The 15089-nt window shown below is 37.1% G+C and overlaps 2 protein-coding genes across 3 annotated transcripts in view; both read left to right on the top strand.

Moving 5' to 3' along the window:
* The window catches only part of LOC107681236 (tenascin-like), a 35199-nt gene extending 23106 nt beyond the window's left edge, over positions 1-12093 (top strand). The window contains exons 11-23 of one of the 2 annotated variants that reach the window (XM_016477458.1): positions 872-1147; positions 4411-4683; positions 5491-5613; positions 6469-6612; positions 7448-7567; positions 7663-7806; positions 8734-8864; positions 9027-9159; positions 9255-9406; positions 9646-9742; positions 9865-10026; positions 10553-10716; positions 10794-12093. In XM_016477458.1, the coding sequence (XP_016332944.1) occupies positions 872-1147; positions 4411-4683; positions 5491-5613; positions 6469-6612; positions 7448-7567; positions 7663-7806; positions 8734-8864; positions 9027-9159; positions 9255-9406; positions 9646-9742; positions 9865-10026; positions 10553-10716; positions 10794-10904 (2030 nt within the window). In that variant the 3' untranslated portion in view covers positions 10905-12093. The remainder of the gene's footprint in view (positions 1-871; positions 1148-4410; positions 4684-5490; positions 5614-6468; positions 6613-7447; positions 7568-7662; positions 7807-8733; positions 8865-9026; positions 9160-9254; positions 9407-9645; positions 9743-9864; positions 10027-10552; positions 10717-10793) is intronic. The other variant, XM_016477459.1, reaches the window with a different exon arrangement.
* A 471-nt stretch (positions 12094-12564) lies between these two features.
* On the top strand, positions 12565-13973 carry b3galt8 (beta-1,3-galactosyltransferase 8). Its single transcript, XM_016477472.1, has one exon. The coding sequence runs from the start codon at positions 12838-12840 to the stop codon at positions 13816-13818; it is 981 nt and encodes a 326-aa protein (XP_016332958.1). The 5' UTR covers positions 12565-12837; the 3' UTR covers positions 13819-13973.
* The last annotated feature ends 1116 nt before the right edge of the window (positions 13974-15089 follow it).

Here is a 15089-nt window from a genome sequence, read left to right as displayed (position 1 = left end):
TTCTCCAAATTTCAGTTCCCATGAATGGCGCAAGATGATCAATGAGTTGTTTTGCTGTTTGACAGCTTCGTATTGTTTCATCTCCAGGTTTCAAAAGCGACAACAGGCCCTTATGCCTGGGAAGGTCATTCACTTCATCCCCATTGTCTCTCACCCTATTTGCACGCCACGTTTCTGCCCTCTTGAATGTGCATTGACAGGATAATGGTTAGCCCACCGTGCATCTCTTAGCTATCTGCCCCCACTTTGCCTGTGAATGCTGACAATGCACGTTGATGTTCAATTATAGGTTGCAATGCACCGCGCTGCATGGCTGCCTCCCATATTTGAAGTGTTCAGCGTACCTCTGCTCAGGCAGGCTAGGCAGGACCTTCAAAAATTAATGGCTTTTCTCAGGGCCATTAATACCAAAGCTGTCTCAGCAAGCTGGTGCTTGGATGTTAATAGGTTGCGAGAGAAAAGACTGCAAATTAGTATGTTTGTCACTACAACTTTTTGAAAGTTATTACTCAGTTATTACTGTTGTTTTTTTTCACTGCATGGGCAGATGTTCTGTTCTGTTTGGAACAGATGGAGATGAATTTGTTAGGAGTAACACATTAAAAGGTTTATTGTTGCTCATAACATGGATTTTTCCCTCTAATTTTTAAAATGCTTTGCATTGTTTTGAATAATGTGAAACTTGTTTGTTTTCTGGTCTTTTTGTTTGGACTTCAATTCATTCGACTCAGCAATTAAAACGGCCATCATCTCAAAGAGAGAATGCCTTCAGAAATCAGCCAAACCTGTTCAGTCACCATTACCCATGTTCTTCTCCTATATGTACCTTTTCTTGCCAAATTAATTATCTTCTGATTTGTTTGTCATCCAGATGAAGAGAAGCCTCAGGTGGGCAACATCACCATCTCTGATGTGTCCTGGGACAGCTTCAGTGTGTCCTGGGAGCTGGACAAAGGAGAGGTTGAGGGCTTTCTGGTTGACGTATCTGACCCAGATGGCTTATCTGATGGCCAGAACCATACTCTATCCAGCCAGGAGTTCAGCTTGGCTGTCATTGACCTCTCCCCTAGTACTTTCTACAGGGTCACACTGTATGGGCTGTACAAGGGAGAGCTCTTAGATCCTGTCTTTGCTGAAGCCATCACAGGTATCAATTCTTGCCCAATCTTGGACCAGCTTGGTCTTCTTTTCCAGTTTTCTTTGGATCAAATGCTGTGTCTCAAGCAGCAAAACCAACGAACCTCTTTTCTCTTCTAATGTGCAGTTCATCACATCACATGGTGAATTAAAACTAACACATTTTTATTATTATTTTAACCAGTTTTTGTAGTCTTCATAGTGTATTCATTTCTTCATCTACTATCATCTTGTACTGAAACTAGTTTCCAACGAGTATTTCTTGTATTTTCCACTCTTAATATAGAAGGTAAAGTGAATATTTGGGCATTTTTTTAACAAAATAATGAATATAATGCAGCCACATCCAATAATACTGATTTCAGAAGAATTCTCAATTAATTAATACTTTTATTCAAAATGGATGCATTAATCAAATGTGCTTTGATGCATTGATTAATATTACTTTTTTTGTAATTAATACAGCCATGGTGTTAAGAGAGTAAACAAATAAAATAAAAATTACAACCCCAAAGTTTTAAATAGTAGTGTAATGCAGCATCATCTAACATGACTGTATCCAAAATAAATCCCAGTGTCCGAATAAGTCCATTTCTATATATAGTATACGGAAAGCAATACGTCTAATGTACTATGTCAGTTTTCATAAACGTATGATCCGCTGGCCATCATATATTATTCATCTGATGTCATAGTTCACATGACGTTAACAACATGGTTGAATAATATGTCTGAATTGTATTAATACTACAACACATGCATACTTGTAAAACAAAGAGTACTTCATTAATGCCTGACAAGTGAGTTCATAATCAAATGCTGTACATACTCGACAGTACATGATTTCAGACACAGATAATCTCTCAAATGTGCAAAGCACTAACAAACCAAGCCCCTTTCAAGTCAGCGACAGATTCTGTCGTCTGCTGAATTTTATGTTGAAGTAAAACTGACATTCAGAGCACACCTGCACTGCATCATAATGCCTCCCCACACATTCACGTCTGCATAATCACCAGCACAGCCTCCAGGTGCAGTAAATGACCTCTGCCTGTCATCGCCGGGACATTTGTGTTTAATAGGCAAAACAAAGTTAGACTAATGATGCCTTTTTCATTCTAATTGACTGCGGCATTCAACTCACATGGTCGGTGAGTCAATTGAAATCATTTAGTTTGTGGCATTTATAGTCTACCAAGTTGTATTGTAGCAAACATACATTTATTAGGCGCATACCAACATTTTGCCCCTCCTCAGAGAGTCAGCGAATAGAGCGGGTGACTGGGCTGGGGTGTACTGCCATGGAAGTGATCCTGAGGAGTTTTTGTCGCTTCTTGTGAAGGATCTTTTCAGTATGCACACCCAGTTTTCTGACCCTGTGCTACTTCTCATTCTTATGCCTCACTTTCACACATTTTCTAGGCGTTTATCAGCCAGTGGCTGCAGGGGCCACAGTTGTAGCAGTCTCTCAAGTCTGCATGCAAAAAGGCAGAGGAGAAGGGGAACTGATTGGATTTCTGTTAACCTCCTCTCTATTCATGTCACATGACCCATGAACTCTTGCCTCGCTCTGGCCTGAGTAATACAAGCTTTTGAAACCAGAAAAGTGTATAATGTTTACAGAAACTTCGGTAGTTTTCTTGCTCTGGTTGGTTTGCGTATCCCTGCTGCAACATTTAACTGTGTCAACACAGATATCCCCCTCAGAGGTTTTAGCTGCCTGCTGTCGAATTACTGCTTCCAGACCTTGTTTCTGTAGGTTAGCTGGCGCCTTTTCCACCTCCACAAACAGATGCCTCTTTGTCAAACCGGAGAGACTTAGAAGCCAGTCAGATGAAAGTGATCCTTGGAGAGCACGTTAGTACTCTTGAAATGCCTCAAACACTGCTGACACTCTTAAACAAGTGAACAGTGCTAATGAAGAGGGACAGCTCCACAGGATTTGTCCTCACTGGTTTTCATTTCCAACACTTTTCCACATTCAACAAATGTCTTTTCTGTTTCACATCATCCAGAGCTTTAGAGGAAGAAGAGGTTCTACATTCTACAACAACTACATTGTTTTTTGAACAGTTTTGATCTCAGTATCGGGTATAACTATTGAATTTCCATTCAATTTCTGTAATTTGTTGATTGCCTTCTGTGTGTATCCAATATCCAATTATTGTTTTTTTTTAATTAACAAGATTAATACCAAATTTATATTCTAAATATAAACTATATATTTATTGTATATAAAATGTTAATTAACGATATTTATTATATATAAAATGGTATTTTTTAAAATTGCATTTAGAAATTATTTATACATTTAGAGTCTGGCTACTGGATTGTTAAACATCTCTGGTTTTGAATTTTCTGACAAGCATTTAGAAATTAGACTGAGCAGAAATAAAAATGTACAAGATCAAATTAAGTCAATTTATCATAATTCAATATGATCTTCCTTCTCCTTAATACTTCATATACTTTCAAAGTAAAAAGTAAAACTAATATGTAAAATGTGTGTAAGGCAGTAACTGGTTCTTAGTACATGAAGATGAAGAGCAAACCACAGCATATTAAAATTGGACCACATTCTGGCACATACAAGGCTATTGTTGAAAATACAATGCATTGCTCATGTGGTCAAGACATCCCTGAGGCTTTAGGTTTTCAGTTTTACATATCCTTACCACAACGATTACTTCTCAAGAGACGTCTTTCAATCTTTCATTGTCATTGGCCTTCTTGCAAGATCAGCTAAAAACGAGACAAAAATGCATTTGCAGGATGAGCCCAACTGTCAATATGATTATTATGGATATGTCATTGTCCCAGAACAGCTCTGTCTTGAACCCTGCATGACTGCTATCATATGATGATACAATTATGATGGTGGAACCTAATATAATGGTGGAAAATTCATCAATGTCAATTTTTTTTTCTACTAACCAACAGATCTCATTCCATATTCTAATCCAAATATGTAAATTAAATTTACTGGCTCACTGATTTCAGCATCACCTGCCACAGATATAGGAACAACTGATAGATGACTGAACAATTGATTTTAAAAAAGCCTATTTTCATGCATGAGTAACATAATCGCTGAATTGTCTCTCATACAGCAGAGTCTTCCCCTTCTCAAATTTATATAACTTAAACAAACACCACAAATAGGGGAAAATTGGTTTAGGGAACCACATTCGCAGTTCTTGGCCATTTAACCTCTTCTAAGTACATTCCACAGAGTTTACAGAGGAAGAACAACTTTATTATTTTGTCAACCAGAAGCTGAACCTGAAGTGGAGCATCTTTCGGTCTCAGACATCACCCCGCACAGCTTTAAACTGACATGGACAGCACCAGAGGGCATCTTTGATACATTCACTCTCAAAGTCGGGGATTCTAACGGCCTGGGCCAACCTCTCCAGATCAGTGTGTCTGGAGACAAGCGAACAGAAGCGGTGACAGGTCTCAATGAAGATATGGAGTATGAAATCGAGCTCTTTGGGATCATTTTGGGACGAAAATTCCAGCCCCTTTTGGCTGTAGCTCGAACAGGTATTTGGATTTTTAAGAGAAGCTGGTGGAGGGACCACTAACTCTTTTTTTTTTCTTCTTCTTCATTTTCAATGATTTAATGTTTCTGTCAGCCAGCAGGTTTGGTCAAAACTAATACCATTAAAAATGAAGTCTTTTTCATTCCTCCATTACCTTCTTTCCCATTTTTTAACAATATTACAACATCACTCATTGTTTTCTTTCTCCTTACTGTGTCCACAGAGTAGCTCAAGAGTCTCTCATTAACAAAAACAGTTGCATCCAAGTCTTCTCTCACCAGTTTTATTTTCTCCGTCTCTATCTGCTGTGTGATTGAGGGTTTTATTTACAAAGCAGGACCAACTATTTTGTGTATTTGTCCTGATTGCGTGCTTGTCTCTGGCAATCTTCTTTTATGTTAGTGAACTTCACTTTCCACTTGTGTCTGATGTTGGCATGTCACACTATTGTGCCTCTGTACTGGGGGGCAAGTTAATCTTCTTGCGTCTGTCATGCGAGATTCAGAGGTCCATCACTGAGAAATAGCTTTAAGGCCAGGGCCTTTGTCTGCGTGTCCTTTCTCTGTAATCGCACAGTTGGTCATCCTCATGTCCTGAATGTTTACTTTGATGCATCTATTTGTTGCAGCACAATAAATGGGGTAGTTCAAGAAGTTTCTTGACACCAACTGTATTTTTGTTTCTTTTACAGTCTGAAATTACTTGTTTCTGGGGACAGGTTTTTAACTCCTATTTGTCAAATGCTAGAACACACATTTTTAACAGTATATTTTTATTTGTTTCTTCTCTGTGTGTCATTCTTATCAAGGTCTGGGAACACCCAAGGAGATACGCTTTTCTGATGTGACAGATACATCGGCCACTGTTCACTGGACTTTGCCCCGTACCCATGTAGACAGCTACCGGGTCACCTATGTGCCCATTCAGGGTGGTAAGTGATGTGGTCATTTTATTATATATTATTACAAATAGTATTTTATTATATATTATTACAAATTAAAATTACTTTTACATTTTGATGTATTTTAAAATGTAATTTATGATCTGGTGCCCAAGATTTTTTTTATTATTATTATTATAAATGTTGAAAACCTGTCATATTTATATATATATATATATATATATATTTTATTTATTTATTTTGTTATTTTTATTTATTTTTTTGATGAATAGAAAGTTCAAACAACAGCATTTATATGAAATAGAACCATAATAAATGTCTTTATTATTTGATCAATTCAATGTGTCCTTTCTGAATAAAAGTATTAATTTCTTTTGAAAAAATAACTTTCATACACCAAACGTTTGAATGGAAGTGCACATATATTAGTACTATTTATAGCACATTTGGATCTTTTGTTCTGGAAATGAAAGCAAAGTTGGCACATAGTCCATCTTAAGAAAGCGAGACTTTTACCGTGTGGTTTTCTATGCATTTGGATAGTTGCCTGTTGGAAAATTATAGTATTATTTGTACTTCCTATATTGCATAAGTTGCGGAGGAAATTCTGCCATCTTGGCATAATAAATTGATTGAATTCAAGAGATGTCCCCCTAAAGTCTCATACTGTCCTTTTTGGCTTCTCTGTGATCAGTGCAGGTTTTTAGATCAGGCCCATCTTCAGTTATGTGAATCTATCAGTGCATATCATAAATCAAACCACACTGTTTTATGCATCAGCATAGCATTCTTGCATATCACCATCCTAATTAATCACAGACAGTGCTGCCCTCTAGTGACAAACGCTAAATCTAATTTATTCCAGTGTTCTGTCTCCCCCTGCAGGCAGCCCTATGACACTGAGAGTAGATGGAGGAGAGTCTCAAGCCATGCTGCCTAATCTGACCCCTGGAGTGACCTACCAGGTCACTGTCATCGCTGTGAAGGGTTTGGAGGAGAGTGAACCAGGATCTGATCGAGTCACGACAGGTACAACTATATTTCTAGAATATAATCAGTGTTGGGAGTAATGCAAATACAAGGTAATCAGTTAATGTAAAATAATTACTTTTCAGTCAAAAAGTAGTGTAACTTGATTACGTTTTTGATTCTGTAATCTCATTACTATTAAATGACCTTTAGTTACATTTTAGTTACTTTTCAGCATTTTAAATAAATTTAATTAAGTAAGGTACTTTTAAAGCATGAATTATACACCTGTCATGAGCGAGATCTATTATACAGTGTATTTATCTGATGCAGAAATGTAAGGTGCTGAATGCATGACTTATACACACTGATGAACCAGCAAGACACAGAGACACTAATTTCAGTTTGTTGAGAGGAAAAGTTTTTTGAAAGTTACATAAAAATAAATTAGTAATGTAATTGTTTTTTCAATTATGTAATTAATAAATTAATTTACTTAAAACATTTTAAAGAAGTAATAAGTAATTAGTAGTGCATTACTATTTTTGAGTAACTTACACAACATTGATTATAATCTCACAAATAGTTTATGGAATAGGAAAGCGCTCACCAAAAATGCTTATCAGCAAGAGTGAATAGTTATTATTAAATAATTGAACAATAATATAAAATATTAATTAATTAATCATTTTAATTAATATTATATTATAAAATAATAAAGAACTACTTTTTATTTTTAGCAGCTCATATTCATAGCTAGATTCTGTATTATTCAGTGCACTAAGTATGACTCTTTTGCATTCCTGTCTTGCAGACGCCTAGTAATCGACTCCAAGCTGTCTCTCAGTGATTTTGCTTCTCTTTTGTCTCTCTGTTTGTATCTGTTGGCCCACAGCCCTGGATAAGCCTCGAGGTCTGACAGCAGTCAACATCACTGACACTGAATCTCTGCTGCTGTGGCAGCCGTCCATTGCTACTGTGGATGGATATGTCATCACTTACAGCGCAGACAGTGGTAACAACTCAGACTGTCCCTAATTATTCTTGAAGGAAGGCTGTTTCAAACAATAAAGCAGTGAGTCTCAGTTGTGTGTTTTGTTCTTTTGTCAGTGGCTCCAGTGATGGAACGGGTGTCTGGGAACACTGTGGAGTTTGAGATGAGCTCCCTCACACCTGCCACCTTATACACCGTTAAAGTTTATGCTGTCAGAGAAGCAGCCAAGAGCGCTGCAACCACCACAGAGTTCACCACAGGTATGGTGAACACTCACTCACCCTTACGCACAAACAACACAAGACATCTGGACGCTCATACAAGAGCAATATTTATTGGTGTAGAGTAAAAGAGTAGCCTTCTGACATATGTTTCTACTGGGCAAAAATACACTTTCTACTTTGACCTAAAAATAAAATGTTTTCACACTTTCACACTAGGTTAATTTGTCCACTACTAAATTGTCAGTGGTCCTTCATGCATCAGAGATAAATTTTTTTTTTTTTTTTTTTTTTTAATCATGAAGAATGTGTTTTAATAATCATTCAGTTAAATATTTTTTCACACTTTTTTGCAGAATCAACTAATAAAAACTTAACTTAAGAGAACAAAAATCTTAACATTAGATAAAGCCAGCAGGTTAAAAATTCTTGTTTCATTTCATTGACATATTGGACTCAAAAGGTTTTACAGAGGTGATTTTCTTTTGTGAAGATCTCTTTTTATCACTTCATAAATCAGGAAATACTATCAACAGCCAGAACAAAAAAAAAAAATCACCATTTTTTAGGAATAAAATATTGTATAAAGCCTGGCAAATTATATATGAACAAACCCCTCTGTAAAAACCTTCAGATTGTAGATAGGGATAAAACTTTAAAGATTGGTATATATATATATGTATTACAGAAGTGGAGATATTTGGCTCAGTGCAGGAGAAAAATCTCATTTTGAGAAAATGGCCTTTAAAGATATGTATTGTAATTAAAATCTATAGACGCAAACAGATAAAGTGCTATGAAAGAAACACTTAAAAGTGTATTTTGGATGTTTTCTTTCCACTAGTCTAAAAAAGACTTTATGAAAAGCCCAAAAAACAGTGCATAAAGAAACAGTGTTTTTGCCTGTAATGTCTCACCTTAAGAATTCAGAATGCAAGGTTAATAACAGAATACTCTCTGCTGCAGATGTTGATGCCCCTCAGAATCTGGCTGCCAGTAATATTCAAACAGAAAGTGCCATGTTGACATGGAAGCCACCAAGAGCAGACATCAGTGGGTACATCCTCAGCTTTGAGTCCGCTGATGGTTTAGTCAAGGTGAGTGGACCGTCTGAACGAACGACCAAACTTTAAACATCATTTACAGCCTTAAAACTGAAGCTTGGTCATTTTTCTGGTCTGCAGTGATTATTAAATGCATGGTCCAGTGCCGATTCTGTGCTGTACTGAAATGTTCCTGGTTTTCTTCTCTTGGCTCAGGAGGTTGTCCTTAGCCCCACGGCAACATTTTACAGCATGTCTCAGCTGACTTCCTCCACAGAGTACACAGTCAGACTGCAGGCCATCGCTGGGCCAAAGAGAAGCAGAATCATCTCGACAGTCTTCACCACCAGTGAGCCAATAACCTGAAAGCACAACTTCATTACATGATCACAAACTCTGAACAAAATAAACTAGCCTCTGGTCAAACTCTTTTTTTTATCACAGTTGGAGTGCTATACAAGCATCCTAAAGACTGCTCGCAGACTCTGTTAAATGGAGAAACAACCTCAAGCCTGTACACTATTTACCTGCGTGGAGATGAGAATCAGCCTCTGCAGGTCTACTGTGATATGACCACTGATGGAGGCGGCTGGATTGTGAGTAAATCTTCCTCAAATGACATGCAGGATAGAAAGATTGGCTGTTCTGATCCTACAGGAGGTATTTAAAGTGATAGTTCACACAAAAATGAAAACCTGCATCTATAAATGTAAGAGCACTTTTATATGTTTTTATTTTATTATTATTTAATGTCAGGCTTTACAGGGTTAAATGAAAGTCTCATAATACACAGAGAGCAAAAACACTGGTCATTATAATAATGTGGTACCTCCAGGTGTTTGTGAGACGGCAGAGCGGTAAAGTAGAGTTTTTCAGAAACTGGAAGAACTACACTGCAGGCTTCGGTGACCTGAATGATGAATTCTGGTTGGGTATGTTTACATCTGTGCACACATATCAAATTGCTAATATTGCCCTAGGAAGCCCCAAGGTATTATGATATGGAGCAATTTTGAGCATGTTGGTCTACAAATCTCATTCCGTGTGTCTGCAGGTCTCTCTAACCTCCATAAGATCACCTCCTCTGGGCAGTATGAGCTGCGTGTGGACCTCAGAGATAAGGGCGAGTCTGCATATGCGCAGTATGACAAGTTTTCAGTCTCAGAACCACGCAGTCGCTACAAAGTGCATGTTGGAGGATACAGTGGCACTGCAGGTCTGCAAGATCTCTATTATACTGTTGTTTTTTGTGTAGTTTAATATTAATATTTTAGTATATTAAAGTAAGTAATATTTTATATTAATATTTTATAATAAGTATTTATGTGAATTAATAAATTAAATAATGAATTACATCTTGTCTAATATATTTTTATACTATCGTTCAAAAGTTTTGGGTTCGATAAGATAGTTTGATCAAAAATACTGTCAAATATTGTGAAATATTATTACATTGTAAAATAACTATTTTCTATGTAAATATATTTTAAAATGTAATTTATCCCTAAATATAACAGTTGTGCTGCTTAATATTTTTGTTGAAATTTTAATTTTTTTTTTTCAGATTTCATTGATAAATAGGAGGTTCAAAGAAACAGTATTTGTTTGAAATAGATTTGTCAAAAAATTTTTGCTGAATAAAAGTATTAATTTCTTTAAAAAAAAAAACATTTTTACTGAGCCCAAACTTTTGAAAAGTAGTGTATATGACTTTGTAATAATTTTGTAATGCTCTTTTAAAGGTGACTCAATGACGTATCACCACGGCCGTCCATTCTCGACCTACGATAATGACCACGATATAGCTGTCACCAACTGTGCTCTGTCTTACAAGGGAGCTTTCTGGTATAAAAACTGTCATCGAGTGAATATAATGGGACGATACGGAGACAACAGTCATAGCAAGGTACACATTTCATATGTGCTTTCTAATAATACACAGTAGAGACAGATTTAGATTGTTTTAAACTGTTTTATCTCCAGGGTGTAAACTGGTTCCACTGGAAGGGTCATGAGCACTCCATCGGGTTCGCAGAGATGAAGATCAGGCCCACTAACTTCAGGAATTTTGAGGGAAGGAGAAAGCGATCGTAAACCTGTGCGCTCCAACTCGAACCAAGCAACCCTCCACTGCTGACCATTTGCCCCTTGTTTCTCCTGCATCATCTCATCCCCTTCATCTACCAAAGTCACTGCCAGGAGCCCAGCCTGCTCTTCACACTCTCCTATTCATGGAGAACAAGTACAAAAAAGTTTTCACCCCCCATTCAAAGCTACAGTCCATACACAGTTGTGTGTGTACCACTTCTGTGCATGTCAATCTGACAGTAAACCAATAGACTCATAGTGAAGTGTTTAACATTACACACTGTGCCTGTACATCTTAAGCACACCAAAGACAGACACTCCAGTAACATCTATATGATACAATGCCTACGGAGAGGAGATTTTGAGTTTGGCTTGGTGCTTTCCAGTTTAAAAAATACTGATATTATTCTTTCTGTATATCCCATACAGTTACAGTGGGAAGAGTTGAATGTTTGTGTGTGGTATTTTTGCTTCAGAGCCTCTTCCCTAGCTAGGCTGTGAATTAGCCTCAACAATTATTTATCCTTTAACTTCTCAATTAGGGCGAGATGTTTAATGGCACACGGTAAAAACTCAGCATTTAATATGCAGGACTGCATAAAAATATCTAGTGGGGAGGCTCAGAGATTTTTTTTTTTTCATCTCTTTTGTCTGTCTGTGACGAATCTAAGTACCCATGCTCTGTTTTCTCTCTCCCACAACTCATGCATTCATCGGTTCTGAAGTGGCGCATTTCTGCAACCAGTACATACACAGTACTGCTAAGTGTTTATGTGCACCTTTCATCGTGTTTCCTGTACCCTATAACTATATGGGCATTCAGTCACAGAGCATAAGAATCTTGATTTGTTGATTGTTATCCAATAAAAAAAAAAGTTTTAAATGAAACAAAAGTTAAGGCAGGACCTATGTTCAGTCTTTTGTTTAAGTGATACTGTGTAATGTTCAAGATTCAGGAAAAGGAAAAGTAATGCCCAGGTGATTGGAATTATTGTAAACATAGCCTCATATGAAAGTTCTGTTTGCAAAAAAGAATTAAGAATTAATATACAGAAATAAGTCTTTGTGTTTGCCCCTACCCTGCTTTCGACTTAACCACTGACCCTATACAATACCTGTGTAAATTATGTCTCGATTTGGTATTTGAATATTTTTGTTTGTTTGTTTGTTTATTAAATGGGTGTACAACAGGTGTTTCTTTGTAAACCTTCTTACAATAAAACGGATTTTGTTTAATAAATCACGTTTGCATTGTGCGCTTATTATTTGGACACTCAAAACGAGCCTAATGTAACAAAACTTTCACGTTATTCAAAACCGGAATGTCCTAGCTTGTCAATCTATCTTGGTTTTTTTTGTTTCGCAAAATTGCAAAAAACAGCTGTGAGGGTTTACAACCAAAACGCAACAGAGATGTTTTCCTAGTAACATCATGTGTTGCCAGATTGCGCGATGAAAATGCGCATAAATGCGTGGTGAAGAATTGGACATTTGTATTGATTCGTGTGGGTTTCTTTACCATTTTAAATGAACAAATTCAATTATTTAATCGTGAAACTCAAATCAAGCTAATATTCCTCCTCACTCAATCATTAAATCACTCATTCGCTTTTGAATATTCCAGAGTCATCTGGCAACTCTGAATAAAACACTCCCCCGTGATACTGTACATTGTAAATATTATGAATAACCTTTATAGCTTAGCTGGATTATGCTAAGCGTAAAGTCCACTTCTATCCGATAGAAAATGATAGTAACTTGCTTTAAAAATGGTTGAAGTTTAAAATACCTCATGAGAGCGATTCAAGCCCTCTCAAGAAGGGTTGGGCAATTTTGCTAAACAAACGCGTGCGTCTTAGGCAATATGGGCGAACCTGACATTCAAGTTTCGTAACTTTAGGCTACCTGCGTTTGTGATACAGTTTTATTTTGTTTAAATATGCGAAAACGATCGCGATATAAACTTTTGGAATACTTTGCTATAGCTGGATTAATAACATTTGTAGTTATCCTCGTTTTTAACAGCACAATACGGCCGTCTCTACCGAAGAAGACTCCAGCACCTAAAGAGCTCTATAACGTGATCTCACCATCAACATACAAATTCATTCTGAACCAGCCAGAACTGTGTGAGAACATAAGTCCTTTCCTGGTACTTGTGATCCCAGTGACTCTCAAAGACACAGAGGCGAGGACTGCTATTAGAAGGACATGGGGTCAAGATGGCTTGATTCCTCGTGTGACCATTTTGCATTTGTTTGTCATTGGTCAGCCAGCACAAAGAGACCCAGTACTGCAGGAGCACCTTGAGAAGGAGAGCAAGGAATATGGTGACATCATTCAAATGGACTTTGTGGACAGCTACCATAATCTCACAATCAAGACGATGATGATTATGAACTGGATAGCCACTTACTGCCAGGGGGCCTGGTATGCCATGAAGATAGATGCAGATATCTTTCTCAATGTACGTTACCTGGTGGACTACTTGCATGACCAGAGCAAGTCCTCAAGGAAAGACTACATCACGGGATCAGTCATCTCAGATGCTGTTCCTCACAGGGACAGCTTCAACAAATGGTACATCTCAGAGGGTCTTTACCCAGACTCCTGGTATCCTCCATACGTGTCTGGAGCTGCATATGTCTTTTCTACTGACCTGGCCAGAAAAATATCCTGGGCCTCTAGATTTGTGCGACCGATTCCACTCGAAGATGTCTATGTGGGGCTGTGCCTACACGTCCTGGGTGTAAAACCAGTTTATGCAACAAAATTTCTGGGATTTAGGAATCTTTTTGAGGTGCGCAGACTTAAGTATGAAAGGTGCACTTTTGCCAAGCGCATTATAGTGAATGGCTTTAACCCACAGAATCTTCTCCGCATTTGGCATGACTTTCAGAAGTCTTATTTTACATGTTGATACAACTGAAAGAACTAAAATTGTTAAACTTATGTGTAGTATTTGCTAGTACCATTCCTTTAACAAAGTTCACATCAGTAGTGAGATCCAGCACTGTAACATATGCGAGGGAGAACAAAATATTGTTTTACTGAAAGGGCCAAGAACACTTACAAGGGAAGTAGACAGCTGTTGAGGTGTGGTATGTAGAAAATAATTAAATTTAAGAGAAAAAAACAATATAGAGGGGGAAGAAGGGCATGTGGAAGTGGAAGAGGTTATGTAAAACACTTTCTTAGATAAACTATTTTAAAGACTATTTTTAATGCCGGCCGTGGGCCACAGACCTCAGGTATTATAAGTGATCCATCACCTATTTCATAGTGTTTTTATTCTTCTGCCTTCTGGAGGATGGCAGAAAAATAAAAACACTTTGAATTGGGTGAGAGGGGTCACATATTACCTGAGGAGGGAGGATTGGAGTCCTTAAGAAGAGGAGATACTGCTGTGATATGTTCAGGATTTTTCTGTATAGTGTGAGTCCGTATAAATAGCAATCTCTTTAATCTGTTTTCAATGATTAAAAGGCGGCTTACTGGCTCTTTTATTTGTCCTTTTGTAATTACTTTCAATTTAGAAACCATACAGTAGCTGCCCTTACAGATATATCAGCAATTTCTTTTATTAAGCGGATTGCACTATTTGAACAAAGCATGATAGAGAGCTCTTTTCTTTCTGTACTGAAGTTGCACATATAATTTTAAAAGAGCTATTTACCATCCACGTATGAACTTTAAACAATAAAAATATTTATTTTTGATGGGAGAAAAATACTTGTTTCTTCTGTGTATTACATTTTGAGATGCTGGTGCGTGATTTAAACAGAAGGGGGCGCAGTTTCACTAAAAATAGCGAGTGGAGGAAACGTAGCACTCTACGTACACACTTGTGTTCTGGTAAGAAAATATTTATTTAAAGATGAAGTGGTTAATATTTATCTATTTACAATCCAACTACTTTCTATATGGTCATGTACATTCAATTTACTGCTCAGAGCACATAACTATTTGTGCGTTTGTTTGTATAATGAAGCAGAAATATTTATACACTTATCTAACACACATACTCAGTCTACATTTCAATTTGCACACAATATACCTGTACATGCAACTGTCTATTGTTATATACCTGTACATACAACTGTCGATTTGTATATTTTTATTCCTTATTGTTCTATTTTTTTTTTATCTGTGATTTTTTTGTTCTGTAACTGTCATTCTGTCGCACTGTGG

This window comes from Sinocyclocheilus anshuiensis, unplaced genomic scaffold, assembly GCF_001515605.1.
Source record: "Sinocyclocheilus anshuiensis isolate Anshui unplaced genomic scaffold, SAMN03320099.WGS_v1.1 scaffold1495, whole genome shotgun sequence".
Taxonomy (NCBI): domain Eukaryota; kingdom Metazoa; phylum Chordata; class Actinopteri; order Cypriniformes; family Cyprinidae; genus Sinocyclocheilus; species Sinocyclocheilus anshuiensis.
This window is presented reverse-complemented; position numbering and strand designations above follow the sequence as displayed.

Excerpts from the sequence above, each read along its gene's own strand:
- b3galt8 (XM_016477472.1), top strand. The coding sequence starts at position 12,838 with ATGCGAAAACGATCGCGATATAAACTTTTGGAATACTTTGCTATAGCT.